Here is a 15,316-nt window from a genome sequence, read left to right on the forward strand (position 1 = left end):
ATAATCCCAGTTTTTATTGTTTTACTAATTTATATCAAAATAACAAAAGTGGAAATAGAAAGTCAAAAAAGAGCAATTGCAATTGCCGATGTATAAGAAAAGTACACTGAAATAATTGTGACATGTTTAAACAAGTTTGTATTTTCAACTTGGCACATAGCCATTTATTAATTATATATAGTTGGCATGTGCTGGCATAGGCTAACATACGTACCAAGTTGGTTTCTTTGGGAATAATATACTCAGTGAACGTGATAATACCACTAAGTTATATTTTCAATGTTCCACAATAATTTGTTTAAAATAAAAATTTAAAAATTGTTAAAATATTTAATTAACTAGTTTTTAAAAGAGCTATAATTAACTTCTATGGTATTTATATACATGTATGTGTTTCGAGGTATGCATGTCGGAAAAAAACAAATTTTATTTTAAATCGATCATAAATATATACGCTTTTTCTAGGGAAACGGAAATGAACTATGTATAATAAAATATAATATAATAAAATATAATATAATAAAATATAATATAATAAAAAATAATATAATAAAATACTTTAACAATCATATTATTACAAAATTGAAGAATGAATAAATATCTATAAGACATAAAAAAGGGAATAGTATATAAAAAACATAAAAAGAAAGAAAAAAAAAAAAAAAATGTTAATTCAAAATTGTTTACAACATTCTAATGTTTTACAATACTATAATAATAATATTATATATATCTAATGATATATTCATAAAATTTTTCTTCCCTTTTTTTACATATTAAATTACATAGAATTAAGTAAGGATAAAACATTTTCAAATAGTGTCATGTATATTTTATCATTTTCAGTCATAGGTTTTCCTTCTTGTTTTTTTTTAACAAAATTATACATGTTATTCATGAATTCTTTAAACTCAGTTTTAAAACCTTGATCAGAAAGTGCTTTTGTAAGTAGTTCATATAAAAAGTTTGAATTAAAACTAAAATCTTGATGATTTTTCATAAATACTTCAACTAATTTTGAAAATATTTCAAATTCTTTTTCATCAATAGCTATAACATTATCATATTTATTTTTAAAATCTTCATATTTATTTTTATAATTTCCATTTTTATCATTTTCATTTAAATTTGCAATAACAGCATTATAAAAATCGTTTGTATAATTTGGGCTTAATATATTTATAACTGCATTATCTGTATCATTCATATCATCATTTTCTGTATCATCATTTAATTCATTTTCGTCATTATTATCTGTTAAGTTTTCATTTTGTTCATCATTAGATGAGCAATCTTTTTCTGAGTTAGAATGGTCACAATCTTTTTTATCACAACATTCACATTCATTATTTTCATCATCAGATTCGTTATTTATATTTTCATTTGGTAAATCATTATTTGAATCGATTTTATTTATGTCGTTTGAATCGATATTGTTTATGTCGTTTTTATCATTTGGTATATCAATGTTGTTATTATTTATAGTCGAATCTGACGAGTCACAAACTACAGCGGAATACAAGGCTAATACTACTAAAGGGGAAAGATATTTATTAACTTTCATTTTTTTTTTTTTTTTACAAAATTGAGAAAAAAATAATATTTTGTATTGTTATTTTAAATATTTTTTAACTTTTATTAATTAAATTTATAGTATCTTTTCTAGGAAGAAACTAAAAATATAATAAAAAAAAAAAAAAAAAAAATATATATATAATAAAATAATAAAATGATAATAAAATAAATGATTGCAAAATTATTAATGCTAATCAATTTTATTTTTTTTCTTATTTTTATTTGTTTTTCTTATTTTTATATTTGTTCATGCAAGCTACGAAATTATACAATTCTAAAGAAAAATTGAATATAAGAAGATTTAAAAGTACACAAAATAATAAATTATTTCTTTTTATTATTTTTAAAATTAAAAAGTATATATATTATTTTTTTTCAAAAATATGCTAGTTTTTAAATATGCAAAAATAATAATATTTTTATTATGTCACACTTATATATAAAATATTGGTGCTTTCTTTTTGCGAGCCTCTTTTCATATATTAATGAATACTTACGTGCAAAACATAACATAAAATAGGAATAAATATTTTTTTTTAGATTATTGCACTATTTTATTAAGTAAAGATTTGTATATTTTATTATTATTTTTTTTTTTTTTTTGGGGGGGGGAAGGTTGGTAATATATTGTTCTAAATTGAGCAAACGATATGAAACATGTTATAAGGCCTATAATACTAATATTTTTTTTTTTAGTATAATATTATAATTATAAAATATAATAACTTAACATTTGTATCATATAATAATAAAGGGGAATAATAATATAAAAAAAGCTAGAATATTTATAAAGCCATGAAAAATGGTAAAAATGGTATTTTCATGAAAGTTATAATATATCAAACACACATACATATATATAATTGTTTATGAAAAGCTAATTTGTAAAAATAACATTAAAAAAAAAGTTATTGAATTATTTTACATATTTTATTCTAGCTTATTCCTAATGTTGAAGGTTATACTTTGTTATTGTATTTTTTTTTTTCATTTTTAAACCTGTTTAGGAATATAATAAACTTTTAATTGTAATTCTTATCAATGTATCAAATAAATTTTTTTTGAAAAATTATTTAAATTTAGAATAGTAGAATGATATATTAATTTGTATTTAAGCCATATATATATATTATTATTTTATTATTTTTTTTTTTTTTTTTACTGTAACTCTTAAAATAAATATGACTTCTTCATATATAACCAACAATACTAATGATAATATTTTGTATGGTTATAATGTAGTATCATTTATTCATCTTTTTTTTTTCTCTCTATTTTTTAAATAATAAATTTAACAAAAAAATATTTGACCTAATTAAAGTACAGAACCCATAATAGAATCCTATTATTTTATATATTATAATAATTAATTATAAAAGTATGGTAATATATTGAATATGTACATATAGAAAGGATGAATAAAATTGGCAAGAATTATAAAAATGTAAAAAAAGGATAAAGTACCATTTTTTACCCTCTAATATATTTATTTATTTATTCATGTATAAATAAATATACTAAAAAGGATAGTCTTTGTCTAACTTTCTTTACAATTTTTTAAGTTCTTATAAATATTAATTTATATATATACATAAATAATAGATATATGTTTAAGCTTATTTTTAGATTTGTCAAATAACATATCATTTCAAAATTGTCACGAACTCAAAAAAAAAATAAAATTATAAGAAAAATACATTCAAAATATGATATACAACTTGTTTAATTTGCATATATATGGTCAGTCAAAATTTATGAAATAAGTTCGAAAAATATAAAAATAGCACAAACAAAATAATAAAAAAAATGATGAAATCACAAAATCGTACTAGTTAAAAACGTGCTAGTTAAAAACGTGCTAGCTAAAAACGTGGTCGTTAAAAACGTACTAGTTAAAAACGTACTAGCTAAAAACGTACATAAAATTCTCGAATATATGTATATGCATCTATTCTGTATCTTTATTCAATTCACCATTAATCATTTGATCTATGATTTTCAATGATGATTCAGCTAAGGATTCAAAATTTTTGAATGATTGTGCCTCGCTTAAAAGATTGTAACGTTTTATTACACTATAATTATCAATTAAAAATTGTCTGATATTTTTTAATAGTGCTTTATTATTATTAAGTTTTTGTAATTGTTCAATTAGTTGATTATTATCTATATTTCCGTCTCTATTTTCAAAATAAAATTGAATTATATCAGACATACCTTCTGTCTCCATCATATTATTTATACTTTCTTGTAAAGTTTCTGTATCAATATTATCAAAATTTGCATAATTTTCTATATTTGATATTATTTTATTATGGTCATTATGATGTCTATTTGGATCTCTAACTTCATCTAAAGGGTTTGTAGCATTTGCTTCATTTGAAGTTGCACCATTTACTTCATCTGGTTGATTTGAATCCTCAATATCTTCATTATTTTCTCTTAAGATGTTAAAAATTTCGGAATGTTCAAATGAATCTTCTTCATCTTCATTTTCATCTTCATTTTCATCTTCATTTTCATTTTCATCTTCATTTTCAGCTTCATTTTCATCAGGTTGGTCTACATCTGTGGTTTCTAAATGGTTATCTGTTTCATTTTCTCTACTTTCTGATAATTCATTTAAAGGTATGTCACTTGATTGAGTATACTTAAAAATAAAAAATATGGAAAGCAAAAAAAATATACTGGCTCTTTTCATTGTTTATACACACGTGTAAAATGTGAAAGCTATAAAAAAATTTTAAGATACAAAAATTTTAAGATACAAAAAATTAAAGATACAAAAAATAATGATGTAAAAAATTATGTAAAAAAGAATGTTCGAATAGACTATATTTATTTATTTATTTTTTTATTTATTTTTTTTACAAAATTAATAAGAACAACCAAAAACACTTAATGACCAAGTTGAAAAAAAAACAAAACTTTTATACATGCATGCATTTATAGATATGTTGTTGCATATGCTCATTGAAAGCTAAACAAAATATATTTTTCTTTTGTGGACTAATTTCTTTTGAACCACTTAATTTCTCTTAAATATATTTTTAACCTATATTGATATTATATATATATGTGGACATGTTAACAAAATATAATTTAAAAAATGTTTTTTAATAAGGATTATAACAAACATATATATGGTCTATATAAAAATATATTTTACAAAAAATTCAAATTTTATTTTATTTTAAAAATACTTTTTATAAGACTTAGAAATAATTATGAATTTTGTTCCCATCTTATTTTATGCATGTATTTTTACTTGTTTATTTATTTGCTACCTTTAATAAAAATTTGGAAAAAAATGTATTTTATTATTTTCCAACAAAATTATAATACATTTAAGACAATTTTTTTATGAACCCATTTCTCAACTTACATAAGCTAGCCAAATAATGAAATGTTAGATGTGTGTACATATCAAAATAGTTTTGTGAAATACCTTCATTTTTAGTTACTACACTCCATTAATCACATATAAATTATTTATATTTTTTTTTATTTTTTTGCTTTATTTATTTTGTATTTAAAATTTTATAAAGCTTTCAAGCTTTTTCCAACATTTCCGCATTCGTTAAATTCGATATAAAAAAAAACATCATTGCAAAAGTGGTTATTATTATTATTATTATCATAATTCTTAGTAAATGTTCATTTTTTATTTCCCCCTCCCCCCTGTTTGGCTCATTTATATTTCCATAGAGAAAAATCTAACATAATATAAATCGTCTCTGATTTTGTTAGTTATATAAGATGTATAAACTTTTAACTATAACAATTTTTATATTAAAATGATGATATATTAATAATATAAAAACAACGAAATATATCGAGTCTCTTCTTTTTTCTCTTCTTTTTTCTCTTCTTATCCCGTCTTGTCTTGTCTTTTATCGAAAATAATTTCATCAAGCATTTCGCATATTTTTCATAATAGAAAGGCACACATAAAAAAGTTAAAAAATGCATCGTTATAAAGTTCGGAAAATAAAAAAAAAATGAAATAAAATTAATTGTATTTTAAAAGGATTAATTATATATTACTAAGACTTATTTGAAACTTTGGTATTTTTTCTCGTATTTGTGCATAAAACATCTACATATCTGTATAAATATTTTAACATATATTTTTACTTATATATAGATAAGAGGTTATATGTGTATTTATTTCACATGGTATACTAAAAGGAATTAAAATTGTTTTATTATTTTATTATTATTATTTTATTTTATTATTTTTTTTTTTTTTATTATTTTTTTTTTTTTATTCCGTTGCATGATCATAAAAATGCATCCTTATTGTCTCGGGTTATGAAATGATGAAATAAATTTTTTAGCTTGCATTGAATGTGTATCCCAAATTTTGGTTTTCTATATATACAGATATAGAATATAGATAAGTCGGAACTAATGTTGATACATCTTTCCTTTTTTAAAATATGGATGATGTTTTTACAATTTTTACAAAAAGAAACAAAACCAAAAAAAGAGCATCAACAGGAAATGGAAGGGAAAACACAAATGAAAAAAAATCATTATTTAATTTAGATAGAAAAAATCCAAGACGGGCACATAATGCAGAAGATGGGTTAAATTATAATGGGATAGATTCATATAATAAACAAGATAAAAGTGGGAATAATAGTACCACTAATAACAATAATGAAAATTATATAGTAGCTGATTTCCCATCATTACCTTATAAAAATACAGAAGCATGTATATCATTTTATTATATAGAATATTTAAGAAATCAGATGTTATATGGAAATCGAAATTTAAAAATTGATGAGAATACCAAAATAATAGCAGAAGAATTACTTGATAAAATTGAAACAATAATATATGAATTAGAAAATAATTTAGATAATTTAGAAGACAATTATAAAACAGAAATTAGAACTATTATATTTAAAGCAATATATGATAGATATTATAAAATATATACTACCTTAATTGCTTTTTCTGATTCTATTCCTCAACCTAATAATTTATATGAGTATATATTAAATAATGGTGTATATATAAGATCAAAAAGAAATAACGATTACAATTGTCGAGAAAATATACATAATATATATTTATATTTAGATAATATTGAAATAGGTAATAATGATTTATCTTATAATCTTGAAAATATATATATCGAAAGTATTGATATAAGTAGACCTACTATTATAAATAAAACATTAATTAATACAGATATCGAAATTGAATATTTGCCGTTAAAATTTAATTGCTCTTATTCTTGTCAAAATCTACAATATGCTAAATTATTTTTAAACAATGCTATAAATATGTCTCTATATGAAAAAGCATTAGGAGAACTCATCGTTGCCAAAGCCTTGGTAGATATTCCTTCCGTTTCCATGGAATTTGTTGAGGTTCACACGCGCATATGCATACGTACACATTCATACGTACATGCACATTCATACGTACATGCACATTCATACGTACGCACATATACATACATACACATACATACGTACACACGCATACGCTCTCTTTTCATATTTAAAGGGATTTGATGTAAAAGAAATGAAAGCGGGTGAAAGACAGTGGATTCCGATATATCTTGGAATTGCTTTATCAGCATTTACCTATGTTGATGTAGAATTTCCATTTTGGTTTTATATAAAAAATTTTATAAATATTAAAGAAGAAGAATATAAAAACCCTGATGAGTTATTTGAATTACCATCACCTTATTTTTTTGAAATATGTTACATGTTTATTGATCAAAAAGTTTTTTCAAAATCTACTCCTATTGAGACAGTGGGAAAAAAAAGTTTTTTCCGATATATGGAAAAGGTTGCAGGTAATGTTTTTTTTTACTTATTATAAAAGTGGGTAGCCAACTAAAATTAAGCTTATACATACTTATACATACTTATATCGCTATTTTGTTTCGTTATTTTGTTTCGTTATTTTTTTTATTACCCCTTTCAGGTTATGTAGAAGACATTAAACATTGTCGAAGGGAAAAAATCATAAGAAAATTAGAAGAACAAAATGTTCATACAAATCATATTTACATAAAAAATTTACAATTATCTGAAACATATATAATTAATTTGTCTTTATATAGTTTTTGGAAGTATGATAAAAATTTAAATGAAAATGATAACTCTATTGATTTTACATCCTATCTACTTGAGCCTTTCATAAAAGAACTTAAAACCGAAGAGAATGATGATGATAATATTTTACAAGATTTATAATTTTTTTTTTTTTTTTTTTTTTTTTATTTCAATGCCAATTTTGTAAGAGTATAAATATGCTAATACCGACAGTGTATACATATACACAACATTTTAAAAGTTAAATAAATAAATAAATAAATAAATATATATATATATGAATAAATAATTGATATATTAAGAGAGTATTTAGCATTTGTTGTAACAAACATTTCTCTCTTTGCTTTTTTTTTTTTTTTCATTATGTATTTATATTTATGTACCTACACATGCATATCTATAACCATTTTGTGTTGTATTTATGGATATTCATTACACCCTTAACGTTTTTTGACTGTATTTAATTAGAAAAAAAATATTATATATATATAATAAAAATATAGTAACAGACAAATTAAAACAAGTTTAATACTACGAATAAATAAAAAACTTCTTATAAAAAATATACAATCATTAATAATTTAAAATTATTTGAAAATATTTTGGTAATTGGTGCCTTGTTTGCTTTTGCAAGTTTCGAAAGTTCTCCTCTTATCATGTTGATATTAAAAATATATAAAATGCATACAAAATATTTTTCCCACGCAATTATCAGCTGCTTTAAAATAATGATAATTTTTTAAGAAAAAAAATTGCATATGATGAATATATTTTTAATATTTTTATAACATTTTTATAATATTTTATATTTTAATATGTATAATTAATTTATTTTTTTTTTTATTTTTACCAGTTTATATTTAATTATTGAATTTGACTCGAATGATTTGAATAAATTTTAGTTTGAAAATCTCCGCATTTTTTTTTGTTGTATAATTTTAAATACGCCATTCCATTATGTTTTCATAATTTTTTGTTTCGTTTTCCTTTTTTTTTTTAATGAGCAAATTAAAGATGTAACGAGTTGCATTGTGGAGATATATTGATCAAATAAAAAAGGATAAAAAAAATCAGGAAAAAATAGGAGAAAAAAAGGAAAAAATAGGAGAAAAAGTGAAAAAACGGGAAAAAACAGGAAAAAAGAGTAAAAAAAGTGAAAAAGTGGAAAACAAAGCCAAGCAAATGGAAATGGACAACGACGCTGAGTTTATGAATAAATGTTTTAAAGGGGGAAAGAAATTTTGCTTTTATCCCAAAATAATAAACATTGAACAAAAAAACGAAAATGTTGTATTGCATAATTGTATTCAAACTTTGTTATCCGATCCAATAGTTGTTTTATATACGGATGATAATTTTATATGTACAGGTAATGCGTTGTTATACACACTCTTGCTATGTATTATATAGCATGTATTATGTAGCATGTATTATGTAGCATGTATTATGTAGCATGTATTATGCAGTATGTATTATGTAGCATGTATGTGTATTTTTTTTTTTTTTTTTTTTTTTTTTTTTTTTTCCTCTTATTCATATGGATTTCTCTGTTTATAGGGACGATTACTGGAAAGGTGTGCATACACAAAATTACTAAAAAGGTAGACAAAGAAACAAATACAGAGGAGGTATCAATAGATGATGTAAAATCAGAGCAACTTGATAAAAATAGGAATAATATTAAAAATGAAGTATTTGAAAAATATCAAATTTTATGCATGTTCAGACCTAATAGTATAAAATCAATTTATATTGACAAGAAATGTATATATATTTATTACGAAAGTTGTATTGATGTTTTTTGTATAAAAACATATAATTTTATAAGAAAAATAGATATCGAAATAATTAATAATAAACAAGCTATATCTTTTGAAAATTTGATTTTATTTAATAATTCAAAAAGTTTATTTATATATGATATTACAAATAATTATATGAGTTATTTTTATAAAAATTTTTTAAAAAATATTGTTATATTTGATTTTAATACAAATTATTTATTATGTTATAAAAATAATTTTGGAAAATGTCATATAAGAGTTTTACAAATTTATATAAATGATGAACATTGTCAACATGAATTAATTTTCTGTGTAGACTTTTCTTCAAAATTTATTAGTCATGGGAAATTTTTAGATGATGAGAAAATTATAGTTGCAAAAAATGGAAAGCGTTTAATTATATTTGATTTTAAAAAAGCTGTTGATATGTATAGAATTAAAAAATTAAAAACAAAAGTTTTAGACATTTATAAATCAACAGAAAATATGTTATTCATATTAGTTGAAAATCAAATATATATATTCAATTTATCAGCATATATTTTTTATAAATCTATCCAATTACCTATTGGACTTTTTTATTTTAAATGGCCTTATTTTATAAGATACAAAAATAATAAAATTATTTTTTCATCAGATCGAGGAATATATTACATTGATTATCATATTGAAGAGAGTGAATAAAATTATTTTATAATATCACAAAAAAAAATATTCCATTTTAATTAAGGAACGAACATTGTGTGCAAAGTAGTAAATGAATGGCCGTGTGTGAATATTCATACTATTTTTGCCACAATTTATACTACTACATCATACCATTTTTGGCACAATTTACATACTACTATATCTATCCATGTTCACGTCTCCTTTATTATCACAGCCTCCGTTATATATATGTATTATATGTATATGCATATGCATATGTGTGTGTTATGCTTGTAATTAAATTTGGCAGTTATAGCTATTCACGATTTTTTATACCAGCATTTATTTTTGTGTGCGATTTCTCGAATTCCCTAATTAAGATTATTTGGTTCACCATTTTTACGTCGTTGTTTTTTTTTCCCTTTTTAGTATTCGTGATAAAAAAAAAAAAAAAAAATTCACATTGCTAATCAGAAAAGATATCATAACTTTTTTTTAACTCGTAGCATTTTTGTATATCCTCAAAATTGCAAGAATAATCATTTGATTTTAAAAAAAGGAAAATATCTTCAATATATTTTTCTTCAAAAATTTGTTTTATATACTTGGGATATTTATATCTTAATAATAAATAAACTTCACTAAAAAGGGGGAGTAAAAAGAAGATAAACAAAATTTAGTATAAACTAACTTTATTTTATTTTTTATAACAAGTTTGTATTCCCAATTCATGAATGTTTTATCTTACCTCAATAAAAAAATAATTTTATATTTCAATATCCCTATGATATAGTTAAAAAGGGAATAAAAAAAATTATTTCCTTTGAAATGATTATCCGTATTTGAGATAATAAACATTTTAACATAAAAATATATTTTAGGAAATAATTTATATAGACCTTTTTTAAATGAGTCTAAATTTGTTTTTAAAATATTTATATCATCATTTTTTCCATTCTCTTTATTTTCGCCATTTTTTCCATTCTCTTCATTTTCGCCATTCTCTTCTTCAAATTTTTTACCATAGCTTTGTAATAAGTCAAAATTTATATTTTTTAAATAACTAAAATCAATTTTTATATAATTAGATGATTCATTGTCCTGACTATCAACTTGCTCATTTTTACCATTTAAAAACTTTTCTAACACATTTTTTATGCTCTCCTCCTTCTCCGATAATTTGTCTTTATATTCGACAGACAAAATGTTAATCAGTGGAAAGCAAACTGTAACGAGAGGTATATTAAAATGTGGACAAAATATGAATTATTGAACCATTTTAATGCATAAAAAACGAAAAGTGATTTTTTATTTCGATATAATACTGAAAAAATGTATTTTTTTTTGTTTTTTTTTTGTTTTTTTTTTGTTTTTTTTTTATTTTATTTTTCTACTTACCTCGAGCAATTATTGTGATGATAAAATTGTGGATGGACTGATTAAATGATGATAATATTTTATATTGAATATCATCTGTAGAAGATATATTATAAACCTTTTTAATAAAATAAAATATAGAATATTCCTGACCTTGTGTTATATTGGTACTATCTCGTATTTTTGTGATTTCTTTGTCTTTCCTTATTTTATTATTTATTTGTTGATATAATAAATCATGTGTTAATTCTTGATTTAGATATAATTTAAAATAATCTGTATCGTTAGTAACATTATAAAATAAATAAATTAAAAAACTCAAATTTTTAATTAAAAATAGATCAATATTAATAGTATTGGTACTATTATCATTTTTTCCAGTGTCTTCATTATTTTTTGTGTTTTCTTTATATATATATATTAAAGAATTAAATGAATTTATTAAACATTCTTTAAAAATATCAATAAATATATTTTGCTCAATTATATAATTCAATGTTTTTAAAATTAAAATAGTTCCAATTATATTAACATCTATACCTGTTAATGAAAAAGTTGTATCTTTACTAAATTGAGAATTGGAAAAATTCAAATCTTTATACACATTTTTTTCATTTAACATATTTATATTATATGTGTGTTCCATATAATTATTATTATCATCACTTCCTGCACTATCACTTGATGATGTTTCAAATTGAGATTCCTTTTCTTTATCGTTATTAATATTTATATTTTGACTTGTTTTATTTTCATATTTTTTATTTTCATTTATTTCAGTTTCTTTATTCATTCCGGTATTACTATCTCTATTTGATGCTGCAAAAAAATCGCTAATTATATTAATAAATTTTTTTTTAACGGGTTTAAAACAAATATAGGGAATAGATGAATTAGTATTTTTTGTATAATATGACATATGCATTTCTATAATATATAGTAATCTTTCTTTTAGTATGTTAGATAATTTTTTAAAATAATCTCTTATTATATTATATATATTATCTGTATATATTTCAATAATATCTAAATATAATATTTGAATTATTTTTCTAATAATTTTGATATTATTTAATTGGTAAATAGTTTGATTAACATTTTCATATATAGCTAATCCAATGTTATTCAATATAATATTTATAGATGTATTTAAATTATTGTTAAATATGGAATTGTATAAGTCTACTTCTAATTTTGTTATATATATAGCTAATAAACATATATTTTTTATATATTTAGGGATATAATTTTTTGAGAAATTATCAAAATTTTTTAATAAATTATTATTTAATATTTTTAATCTTGAACTTACATATAAGCTTTCTAAAGAATTATATTCATCAATATATAAATCATTTTCATCTTGGAATTTTAAATATATAAAATGTATTATATCTTTTAAACAACTACATTTTATTTTATATTTATCATAATATTCTATCACATTTATATGCTTATTGAAATATACTATATTTACGTTATTATAAATTTTGTAAATTTCTTGTTCATCATTTGTAAGAAATATAGACGTATTTTTCACAATATTTTCTACACACCCTGATTTCCACTTTTCATGACTAATTTTATCGCTTTTTATGTCCCCATCTTCTGCATGTATATCTCTACACATTCTATCCTCACCACCACCACCCGTTGCAGCATTATTACCATTTACATCACCACCACCAGCTGCATCATTATTATACACCTTTTCTACATCTTCGCCACACTCTTCTCTTTTTATGTTGCACCTATTTTCATGTCCGTCCGTATATACCCTTTTTTTGATTTCCTCTCCATTTTTTTCAATGTCAAATAAAGTTTTAGAATCAGGATGGATTATCTCGGTTATATTATTTTTTGCTAAACTAATAGTAACATCTTGATTTTTTTTGTGTGTATATTTATCTGTATGGAATAATGATGAATTGTGATTATTTTCTTCATTTATATTATTTTTTTTTCGAACTTGATGATTAAATAATATATGATTGTTGTTAGAAGTGTTCATATTTATATGATCATATTTTATTTCTTGTTCATAAGGCATAACATCATATATATTATTTTGGACATCACCATTTTTTTTATATGGAATATTTAAATCTGTATTATTTAAAACATCTCTAAAAATATTTATAACATATTTTAGTATTCTTTTAATAATATATTGATATTTGGTTAGCTTATTTTTTGCGTTAAAATAAGTTGGATTTTTTTTAAAAAATTTTATAGCCTTTTCTGAAGATTGGAGCATATAATAAATTTCGTTTTTTTTAACATTTTTTTTTTTTTTTATCCCATTTTTTTTATAAAACTTTTTTGGAAAATTGTTTATAAATGTATCATATTTTTTACTATCCAATTTATTGTTACTATATATATTTTTTTTATATTTCTTATTTTGAAATTTATTTGTCACAATATTCAAATTTTTTTTTTTAATGAGATCTACAATTTCTTTGCTATTTTCACCAAATTCATTTCCTTCTTTATCTTCAATTTCTATATCACTAGACATCTCATATTGATCTATTTCCCATTCTGTGTTTTGCAAAAGTTCGCTAACTTCATCATATGAGCTACTACTACCTATGCTATATTTATCCGCTTTATCATCTTTATCCGCTTTATCCGCTTTATCAGCTTTACCAATTTCACTAATATAACTATTATCTGAACTAGAAATAGTAGTATCAGTACTGATTGAATGAGTACTATTTTGATCATCCTCAAATTGTAATCTGTTAAATATATCTATAAAATATTGATACCCATTAGTTTCTATATTATTTATAATAGCTTCAAATCGTTCAGCATTTGTGTAATGTCTTAAATGATTTATTATTTTGTTTTTATTTAATTTAATTTGTTTTATTTGAGAATATTTATCATAATAATTTAAAAATATAGAATAAAAGGTTTTATAAATAGAGTGTTTATTTTGTACTAGTATATTTAATTCATCTTTTATAGCTTGATGGTAGTTTAATATGGCATGAATTTTTTTAACGATTTCTTTTGAATTTGATGTCCTTTTATTTTTTATTATTTCAATTTCTTTAATATTTTTATACTCTTCAAATTTTCTATTAAGTTTATAAATTAAATAATAGTTTTCTATTTCTATAAACAAATCTTCATATCTTACCATTCCATTTGTTTTTTCTCTATCATGACAATAATGTTTATTAATATTGAACTGAGAATTGTTATATCTTTTTTTTTCTTTTTTTTCATTTTTAAAACTAGTATTTTCATCATAGTATGAAATATTCCCAATATTATTTATATATTCATCAAGTTTGGAATATAATTCATTGTTTGGATCATGTTCTTCCATTTGACTCACACACATGTCAATTATATTTATTTGATATATTTTAAATAAATTTAAGGATGTATGCGTTTTTTATATGGTCTATCATGTTTTCTCAGTAAGCCTATATATATTATGGCAATATTTATTCATTTCGCAACTGATTTTTATTTGGTGAAATAGTAATAAACAGAAATAAAAACAAAAAGGATAACTTGTTTTTATCGATAAATATTCTTATAAATATCTATCAACATTCTAAACAATTGTTACATAATTTTTTAAAGTACAAAAAATTAGAAAAGGATTTACCAAATATTAATTATACGGAAAATTCACAAAAAAAAAAAAAAAAAAATATTAACTAAATAAAATAATTCAATCTTTTTTCTTTTTTGATAATCACATTTTGTGTGATCCATGCGTGTAGTCCATTCTAGTATTATCACTAAAAAATTTTAATACACAAATTTTTATATTTTTATATTTTTATAATTTTATATTTTTATAACTTTATATTTTTATAA

The 15,316-nt window shown here is 21.2% G+C and overlaps 5 protein-coding genes across 5 annotated transcripts; 2 read left to right on the forward strand and 3 right to left on the reverse strand.

Moving 5' to 3' along the window:
* Nucleotides 1-781: 781 nt before the first annotated feature.
* PY17X_1354200 (MSP7-like protein) lies at nucleotides 782-1,564 on the reverse strand (the record flags this gene model as incomplete). Its single annotated transcript, XM_724921.2, has 1 exon — nucleotides 782-1,564. The coding sequence occupies one exon, from the start codon at nucleotides 1,562-1,564 to the stop codon at nucleotides 782-784; it is 783 nt and encodes a 260-aa protein (XP_730014.2).
* A 1,959-nt stretch (nucleotides 1,565-3,523) lies between these two features.
* PY17X_1354300 (conserved Plasmodium protein, unknown function) lies at nucleotides 3,524-4,276 on the reverse strand (the record flags this gene model as incomplete). The annotated part of the gene is made up of 1 exon (XM_725917.1): nucleotides 3,524-4,276. One exon carries the CDS (start codon nucleotides 4,274-4,276, stop codon nucleotides 3,524-3,526), a length of 753 nt encoding a protein of 250 aa, XP_731010.1.
* Nucleotides 4,277-6,017: 1,741 nt separating this feature from the next.
* Nucleotides 6,018-7,802, forward strand: PY17X_1354400 (DNA replication complex GINS protein, putative; the record flags this gene model as incomplete). Its single annotated transcript, XM_022957258.1, has 3 exons — nucleotides 6,018-6,962; nucleotides 7,102-7,399; nucleotides 7,531-7,802. The coding sequence occupies 3 exons, from the start codon at nucleotides 6,018-6,020 to the stop codon at nucleotides 7,800-7,802; spliced, it is 1,515 nt and encodes a 504-aa protein (XP_022813703.1).
* Nucleotides 7,803-8,843: 1,041 nt separating this feature from the next.
* On the forward strand, nucleotides 8,844-10,129 carry PY17X_1354500 (conserved Plasmodium protein, unknown function; the record flags this gene model as incomplete). The annotated part of the gene is made up of 2 exons (XM_725919.1): nucleotides 8,844-9,030; nucleotides 9,219-10,129. The coding sequence occupies 2 exons, from the start codon at nucleotides 8,844-8,846 to the stop codon at nucleotides 10,127-10,129; spliced, it is 1,098 nt and encodes a 365-aa protein (XP_731012.1).
* Nucleotides 10,130-10,559: 430 nt separating this feature from the next.
* Nucleotides 10,560-14,828, reverse strand: PY17X_1354600 (conserved oligomeric Golgi complex subunit 3, putative; the record flags this gene model as incomplete). The annotated part of the gene is made up of 3 exons (XM_022957260.1): nucleotides 10,560-10,734; nucleotides 10,842-11,319; nucleotides 11,492-14,828. 3 exons carry the CDS (start codon nucleotides 14,826-14,828, stop codon nucleotides 10,560-10,562), a joined length of 3,990 nt encoding a protein of 1,329 aa, XP_022813704.1.
* Nucleotides 14,829-15,316: the final 488 nt, after the last annotated feature.

The sequence above is a fragment of the Plasmodium yoelii genome, assembly GCF_900002385.2.
Source record: "Plasmodium yoelii strain 17X genome assembly, chromosome: 13".
In the NCBI taxonomy this organism is placed as follows: Eukaryota; Apicomplexa; class Aconoidasida; order Haemosporida; family Plasmodiidae; genus Plasmodium; species Plasmodium yoelii.